This window comes from Capsicum annuum, chromosome 3, assembly GCF_002878395.1.
Source record: "Capsicum annuum cultivar UCD-10X-F1 chromosome 3, UCD10Xv1.1, whole genome shotgun sequence".
Classification (NCBI taxonomy): domain Eukaryota; kingdom Viridiplantae; phylum Streptophyta; class Magnoliopsida; order Solanales; family Solanaceae; genus Capsicum; species Capsicum annuum.
In genome coordinates, this window is record NC_061113.1 from 268,190,807 (window position 1) to 268,200,382 (window position 9,576).

Below are 9,576 nucleotides of genomic sequence, written 5' to 3' on the forward strand. Positions count from 1 at the left end.
ATGGTTTTGTAGATGTTTATGAGATGTGTTTGCACGTAACGCTTTTGTTATTTTTTGTTTGGGTGGTTGGGGGGCTAGGGGGTGAGACGGCAACAATTATTCCGTTTAATAATATTTGATTATTATACTAAAAATAGATGTTTAATAATAATTATCTAGTTTAAAAAATTGATGGATAATGTATCCTTTTATACCTATTTTACCCTTATTATTAAATAATCTCTATTTATTACTCAATCGTTCTACCTCTGTTCATTAATACTTTTCCACTTTTAACTTAAAAATATCTTAGGAAATAATAAATAAAGAGGTATAATTATCATTTGAATATAATAAATTTTCTGCTTTAAAAAATGCAGTGATGTATTGTATTTAATACGAAGGGTAAAATGAGTATAATGGATAAAAAAAGATAAATTATTCATTAATTTTATAAATTGAACAAAGCTAGATGGATGAAGGGAGTATATTCAAAGCGTAACCTTGCAAAATTATTCATATTTTTCATTGCTTCTTAGCCTGTACGTTAAATTAATAGTGGACAAATATAATTGGATGGATAAATTAATTAAAAGGAATTATTTGTTTAGGAAAAAATTATTATGATTGAGTCACACCCAATAAAAGATGCGTGAAGTTCCATCGCTAACGATTAAATAGATGAAATGTCAATTTTATAATTGACTTATAAAAAATAAGTTAACCTAAACTTGAAATATATATATATATATATATATATATAAAAGCGTGAGTGGCAGCTGAAAGCATGCAGCTGCAAGAAGGCAGCTGATGGTTGACATGCGTGCTTTCAGCTGCCTGCTTGTTCCATGATTTTATTATTGCACTCCTAATTAATTATTATGAGTCATCCAAATATTTAAAAATTAATAATATCTATTCTAAAAAAGGTAAAATAAACATAAAATGATAAATTAACTATTGATGTTTTAAATTAATTTAACATCTTATATGAGGCCCACTTAATTTTTTTCACAAGTATTTTTATAGCAATTTCTTTATCACTTCTAATTAGTAATTATGAGTTATTCAAGACGTGTCAGTTTTGTTACTTCAATCATAATATTTGATTGACTCTCAAAATTATATCAGTATCATTTAAATTGAAATATAAAAAAAATTATAAATCATAATAATTAAAAATTTGTATTACTTTTAAAATATAATAAATTGACTATCAATACAATTACAATTGCAAGCAACTTAAAATAGTAAAGTACAACGGCAAAAAAATATTATACATTACAATAGCTAACTACTTAAAATTTTTAAAAACATATTAAAAATATAATTAATTATTTTATTTTATTTGTATCACATAAATTGAGATAAAAAAATATATATATTGGGCTCGGATCTTCCACATCTAGTTTATTAATAAAATTAGGATGAATATATAAATTTTTGGCTCTTTTCGAATCTTGTACCATATTCCTAATAATTGGAAGTGGGTACTTTGAGTTGAGAAACTTTAATTTAGTCGGATGAGTCATGATTAATCAGACACATTTATATGGCCTACATTAAACCTTATATTATGTTCTTACCAAATTAATTAAGTTTGGGTAGTTACCTGCACCTTGTTTGTTTGCTAGCTAACCCCTATTATTCTACGTATGAAATTTCAAGACATTTATCTTGGAGTTTCGTGGAATCTAAAAGTGATTAGTAAACGTTATTTCTATTCGTACACACATATTTATTTGTGAAAAATTTGAAGCTATGCAAAGCGGCCCGACAATTAGTTCCCTTTGCTTTTGGAGGAGGACCTCCTTTTTTAGAATGCATGATTATGGCTTCGAAAACGTGTAAAAAGTTGATACAATTACATCGAGTTCTATTTTCGTGATCTTACAATATCAGCTTGAATTATTTATACGTATATGTCACACCACTTAAGACATAAGTATATTAAGGCAAGCAAAATCAGCAATTATTATGTACTAGTAATATTTTTGCTCGATGTTATTAATTAATGAGTTGCGTGTAACATCACATCACATGTATATTTAAAAAAGGACTATTTTTGCTCAACTCTTATTAAAAGCAATAGGGATAGCTATTTTCAAGAATTTTCCTAAAGTGATCATGAGGAGGATCAATCTCTAGGTAAATCATGACTAGCATCTATCTTGATTATGTATAGACATCTTTAATTTTGGACTCTAGTGACCTACCAATTTTCATTGATCATTAAAAGAGCCTAGGCATATGATTGTATTGGAAAAAAAAAAAAAAAAGGTTAAGCTAGATTAATATATCCTACAATACTACAATTATACACTAAAAAGTATTTAAAAAGAAACGGCCAGTGATCTGCTAGCCGCTTGTGTGAATATTATGGGTCAAACAATACAGTTGCATAGTTTTAAAAAGTATTTTAGTCGGCTTGCCTACATTTTGATTAATTTTATCGAATACTTATTATTTTTTTCCACACAAATATTCGATAATGTTCCACCAAGAATTCGGCATACATGAAGAAATCATGACCTAGTATATATATATTTTTTTGCTTCCGAAATTTGAACGTGAAATCTCATAATTCTCCTCTACTTCATTGACCACCGGCTAAACCTAAAGGTGCAACTAGTTCCTTTTTCTTTAAACAAAGAAATAATATATACTATATATTCAAAAGAAGAAAGGAATCGAAGATTATCTTATTAAGTGGTCCAAAACATGTAAAGCAAAATTAAATTCGAGAAGTTTGTTAAGGTATGTACTCTATATATTATAAAAGTAGAATTAGTATCAAACAACAATATAATAAGTCCCTACGCTCATCATGATATGTGAGGTACACAATTGTGCCTGCATGTGAGTTTATTTTTCTAAGTACAAATAGCCAACACTTTAATCATCATCATATTCATAAATCATAACCCCACACTCACACAAGCCATGGCCAAACTTCTGTTTCTTTCTTGATTTATATGTTTCTAATGAGTAATTTTCTAATTGAGATGTGGAAGACTAGCTATTTTTTTTCTTCTTTATTGTAATAGATATATTAGTTCTTGTATATCCCTTTGACTGTAATTATCAACTTTGGCTTCGATTAGTTAATATTAAGTTCCATGCCACAACATTATTAATCAAACCCTTTTTTTCATGATTGCTAGAATGGCCTAACTGATTTGATTTGTTAATAATCATTAGTGTAAGCGTGTGCTTCATTCTAATGTCATCGTCCCATTAAGTTCTTTAGATACGTCTTAGTATACTAACCAAATCTTAGGTTGAAAATCATTGGAGAATATTATTTCTTGCATACTAGGTGTATTCCGTTAATGCACGTCCAAACTATCACTGTAGCTGTTTTAATTTCTTGATAAATTAATATTAAAACTAAAACTCTTGATTAAACTAAAGTTAGATGCATTATGCACTGACGGCAATTATATATTGACACGCATTGTATCTCAATTTTCGTCACTAATCTGTCTTTACATTATGGTAGACACATAAACTTCAAGGACGAATTTCAATTTGAGTCACTAATTCGTCGTTACATTACATTTTTTTTTTCATTTGCTTATTTTGCAACCGGGGCGGATCTAGGTTCAAATTGGTGGTGCTCCGACACCCATTAAACTCGACGTAGAATATGTATAATTGTATTAAATAGATATAAAAATTAGTATAAGATGAAAAAAAAAAACACCCTCGGAACCAAAAAGATAGCTGAGTGTTTTGGTTTCCATGCAGAATTTTAAAGCTTTGGATGTCGATATATGTGTTCCAACCTCCCGAACACCCACGATGCCTAAATCCTGGATCCACCACTGTTTGCAACAAAATTATAATTATATAGGCAATTCACGTTAAGTAAAGACGCGACAGGACGATATATCTCTAAAATCCATCGCTATTTTTTTAAATTTTTTTTTAAGTGTTTTCCATGGCTATGAATAGAGCAAGAAAAAATTTAATCATTGTTGGAAATTGAGGTCCTCATTTGCAGTAGACTTCTATGTCAATGCATGCATACATTTCATAGCCTCTATATTTTGCATCAAACCAAACAATTTAACTTAGACAGTTGAAAATTAAAATAAGCGTACATGTTATTTAACTATATATTGCGACATTGGGTGCAAATAATTCTTATCCTTCCAAGTTTTTAACAATCACAAAATGTAGTTTCAGGCATAAGCAACATAGTAGCTTTTTTTTTTTTTGCACAATCCAATCCAGAACCTGAAGTTGCTGTACGTTCTTGCCCAACTTAAACGATCCATCAATATGAATTGACACTAATAGTCTCAATAATGATTACTGATATGCTACCATTGTTACCCCTCAATCCCAAACCTAGTTGGGAACATCAATTTTCATATTTGTGAGATTAGAATAAAGACCAAAACAACAATCCGACGTCTTCCAGTCAGTAAAATTACACAGTTAAAGCGTTCAAATGTATTTACAAATTTCTTGTCATAAAACAAAGATTTGGAGATAGGATTAGGCATCACTTCGTTGTCCAAGCAAATTCATTACTTCAGCCTTTGTTTGTATTAAAAAACGAAAAAGATGAAATTCCAACCTGAAGATAAATTTCCCATCCAAGCCTCTATGACTACGAGTGTTGAAGTTCGTCAAGAGTCAGAAATTACAAAACCGGGATGGACTTGGCTCGAATAAAGTGCTTGAGAATGGCTTTCTCCTCATCAATGCGCTTTTTCTCCTCTTGATCTTTTGGCTTAACTCTTCTCTTCTCTTCCAAAATCCACTTAAATAGTTCACGCTGTTGATTCTCGGGTATTGGTTCACGTACAACCACAGACTGCAGAATAGGTGTAGTAGTGACTTCCTTTTCCTTTTCATTAACTGCTATAGCAGCTGCTGTTGAAACAGAGGCGCCAGGAACATCTAATATTTCTCCTTCCTCAGTGCCCACATCCTTCTTCTTTGTCCTCATGAATAGGTAAGCTACACAAATTGTAAAAACAGATGAAGTACCACAAACGTAAAAGCAAGTAAACGGAATTCTAGAAAAGAGAACAGGAAAGACTGGCAGCAAATAACTGTGAGGTATCACAAGGTTGTGAGCATGGCAAGGGGGTACTGGGAAGAAACATGCTACTCTACAAGATAACAAGATAGCATGGAAATGAGGGACGGAAAAAGTAGCAATGAGCATTAACTCGAACAAATATTTCTGTTTCTATTCTTTTGACAAATAAAGCAGGAATATCAATTTTTTGACCTTTTGTTTCTTCTTTCCAGTAACAATTAGAGGACAAGATGAAGACGCATCCGAATTAGTGAAATACTCATCACAAACACATACATGACTCTATCCTGGAACTTAAATGTCAGAAACATTTTCTTTTAACATCACGTATTTATACTAAAGAAGTATAGTGCACACAAAGGGGTTCGACTGGTATACATTTCTAGAAGATGCACTATCCCCATCACTAGGGAAGCAGAATTACGCAAAAAAATAGAGCAGCACAAGGACTACTAACCAAGTAGTAAGATCTTAGTTCACGGAACATCCACTTTCGTACAATTTTATATTGAAATATAATCACGAGTAAGGTGCAGCCACCAAAAAAATATTACAAACCATGGTTACTTCTTTTTCAAGTTTAACATGGCTTTGATTGCAGAAACTTCCAAGTGAAAGTTCTGTACCTTGTCACATTTTGGTAGATCAAATCTTGAAGGGAATCACTGTTGAAATCAGGACAAAGCTAAAATTAAATTTGCTAACTAGTTCAGTCAAATAACAGTTGCAGCATGGAAGTTACAACTAGGGATCGGAGCTGACATGTGCTTTAACAAAGTTTGGTGGACTCGATCAATATTATTTGCTTCTTTAATAATTGTCCTTGCTGAAACTAGCTCATTAAAACTTAAGACTATTTTGTTTAAAGCACGGGCATACTAGTGGACTACTTAGCGTGATATGGTTCCATTTATAAGGATGTGTGTCTTTTGAGAATTTCCATAACTGCGAATAACAACTTTTGATAAGTTATTATTACTAATTACAATTCCAAACCAATCTGTACATTTCTGATGATCATTCCTCTGCTTTGAACAAAATAATCTGCATCAGATTTGAACCACCGACCAGGCAGGCAACTTACATTCAACCATCATGAATCATGGAATAAACCATTAATTTTTTTAACCAGCTGGATTAAACCATTCAAGACATTCATGTTTGAATTCAAGGTCTTCAAAGCACTCGAGCCTGTAAAGTTATAATAGCACTATAAAAGGGTGGAAATGATCCTCCACAGGTATCTACTACTACTCCATAATGATGGCAAGGAACATGGTGCATAAACTGTTTGGTGAGTACGTGGGTAAGAGGGGCAATATATTCCAGGAAGATACAAAACACAAAAGCTTCACAGGAAGCTTCCATGTCGTCTTCACTGATATTGCAGTTTTTGACCGTATGACGTTCAGACATTCTTAGATGGTATTTCAAGACCCCTCCGCGTCCTACTTTCCTCTCTTACACTACATGTAAGTATTATTTTCCTCTTTAGTGCAGAAGGGCTGAGTGAAGTCTTTTTAGACTAAACTCTAAAGCTGGCTGCATAGCTAATTATATCAGTCAGTTCGGATTTAAACGTTTTTGGTTTAGGCCTCTGAATTAATCACATCATTCAAAATTCAGAACAATTAATATGGTGGCTTGACAAACAAAGCACGTAAGCAACAGAATTTATGCCTATTGTTTGTGGTGTCACATACTCGGCTTTATAATAGCAGAGTGAGTTAAAGCAATCACAAAACACTCAGAATGAGAAATGAGGACAACTTTATTTTCTGACGTACGACAAAACCCAAAATGAAGAGAAAGCAAACCAATTTAGAGAAACAATGATTTAACCAGTGTTGATAAGCCTAAGGAACAAGAATAAGTAAGCATCTAGAATGAATTCTCAAAGAAACGAAACCTCTTATGCATACGAATATGACTGTATGAGATATAAGCTACACACTAATTACAACAACATATCCGATGTAATCCCACAAGTGGAATCTAGGGAGGATAGTGTATCCGCAAACCTTACCCCTACAAGGTAGACTGACTGCTCCTGATAAGCTACACACTAATTGAATTTCGAAAAAGCAAACAGCTAAAAACTGCGAAAATTGTCTACTGATACAATAATGAAACTCGAATACTACTAAACAGAAGTTCCATGATTGCAAATTTTCCCCAACATCCTGCAATCTGAAAAACATGATTGCATTTTTCTAAAGTGAATCCTTAATTCAGTATAACATCACAATAGTGGACTTGGAATGAAATTAAAACCTATAAAGCAGACCCTCAAAAGTCTAATTTCAAAAAGCTCGAAACTTTATAATTGGAAAAAAAGAAGTTAAGGATAAAATGGAACCTCCAATAGAGAAATTGACAGCCAAAAGCATAGGCCATAGGTACTTGTAACGGCGAATAAAGGATTCCTTAGGTGGCTGAGGAGGCGGAGCTGCACCACCCGCCATCGACGATGACTCCATTGACGGCGGCGCCGGCGTCGGAGAAGCTGCCTGTTGTTGCTGATGTTGCTTCAGCTGCGCTGTAAATCCAAAAATAAACATATACTACTATTATAAATGAAAATGCCGATATTCTTCTCCGATTAAAATAAATAAATAATATCGCGATTACCTTTTTTAGGTTTATTGACGTATAATTTTGGAGACACTGCCATTACAATTAATACTGTTACAGTTTTCAGTCGCCGGCTTCTTCCCTGAGATGAGTTGAAATTACAGCCGTGGCATAAAACGACGACGTGGTAGCTCCAGTCGAAAATCTTTTTTCTCAAGAAAAATTAATGCAGAGAATTTGCTCTTTTAATCCTTCAAGTATCGGTAAACTCTGAGTTTCATCCAAATGATATCTAATTAAAATCGGCTAGTTACTCTTTAATTAATTAAAATATACAATTTGATCCCATGGTTTGTGAATACATGCAAATTTAATTAGAAGGGATACTAACACTTTGGGTCATTCAATTATTCATAAATGTTAAATTTGATCCTTCTGATATATTGTTAAGCATATTTGACTTTTAACTTATTGAACTTCAGTGATTGAAATAAGGAATAATACTCATGAAAATACCTGAACTTTGACCGAATTGTCAGTTGAGCATACTGAACTTTGCGGGGATCCTATTACCCCTTAGACTTTTTTTTTTGTATTTTAATGGCATATATCTGCCAACTTTTACAAGTGCATGTAATCACCGACCTTGAGTGCTTGAGAGTGATTAAAAAAAGTTATAAACCTATTTTTTTGACACATAACTTTATATATTTGGGTTAGATTTCTTTATTTTTGTAACTAGGGTACTTGACCACGCTTCGTACAGTCATAAATTTCTTTTACGCCATAAATTTTTTAATTAAAATACAATAATATTTTATTTCTTGAATACAAGGGGAATCTTAGTTTGATTATATCATATTTTTAGTTTATAATATATAATAAAATGGAAATCTTATAGCACATTTGGCCAAACTTATAAAATATTTATTTTGAAAAGTGCTTTTCAAAATAGTAATTTTGGTGAGAAGTAATTTGTATGGCCAATAAATTGAGTAAGAAGTTTTGAGCAATAATTTATATTTGATCAAGCTTTTAAAATAGCTTTTAAGAGTATTTTTCTCAAAAATATTTTTTTTTATATTAAAAAAAAAGTACTTTTGAGAGAAACTATTTTTTTTTTTAGTTTATGAAAACTGTTTCTTCTACTTCTCATAAGCACTTATTTTCTTAGAGAAGTTTGGTCTAACACCTCAATTTTTTAAAATAAGCAATTTTGAAAAGAAAAATAAACACTTTTGGATAAAAATAAACTTGGCCAAATGGACTAACTATCGGTAAAAATTTGATTTTTCACATTATGGTTTTCTCTTGTTTTTTCCTTTTCAAAATAAATAAAATAATAATATATAATCCTTGTACATTTAATTCTTATTTATAGTTTTTTTTGGCAAGCTTTTTTACTAAACGCTAAATAAAGAAAAAAGTAGCAAAAAGGTGAAGAAAAATACACACTTTAAACGCTCATAGCCAACCCTCTAAATGGATCAAAACTAATAATGAATTTTTTAAAAATAATATTTAATTTCGGCAAAATCTATGTACAAATTTTTTCTTTCTTTTTTTCTTTTCCTTCATTATTACAAGCCTATATTGGATAATTCACGTACTATGGCTATATTTTTTATTTTTTAAAAAAATTAATAGTCAAAAAACATTTTTTAAAATTAGTCTGCTAAATTAATGTAAAATCCCCCAAAATCAGAATTCTATTTTCCAAAACAACACTCTAATAATGTCCTCTTAATAAATTGAAAGTGCTTTTAATAAAAAATGAAAGGGAAAAAACTCACACGCACTCGGTGTATACACCAAGTCAATACATGCATGTCATGTGTTTGAATTTAAAGTTCATGTTACTTATCCATGATTAATCAACATGTATTTTACTTAATTTAATTACATAATCATGGTAAAAAACATTAGCTTGGTATATACACCGAGTGCGTGTAAGTTTTTACCGA

General features: G+C 31.3%; 1 protein-coding gene across 1 annotated transcript; it reads right to left on the reverse strand.

Moving 5' to 3' along the window:
• Positions 1 to 4,375: 4,375 nt before the first annotated feature.
• LOC107861742 lies at positions 4,376 to 7,946 on the reverse strand. The gene is made up of 3 exons (XM_016707094.2): positions 7,670 to 7,946; positions 7,398 to 7,577; positions 4,376 to 4,953 (listed from the first exon to the last, which is right to left on the reverse strand). Exons 1-3 carry the CDS (start codon positions 7,710 to 7,712, stop codon positions 4,634 to 4,636), a joined length of 543 nt encoding a protein of 180 aa, XP_016562580.2. The 5' UTR covers positions 7,713 to 7,946; the 3' UTR covers positions 4,376 to 4,633.
• Between the last annotated feature and the right edge of the window lie 1,630 nt (positions 7,947 to 9,576).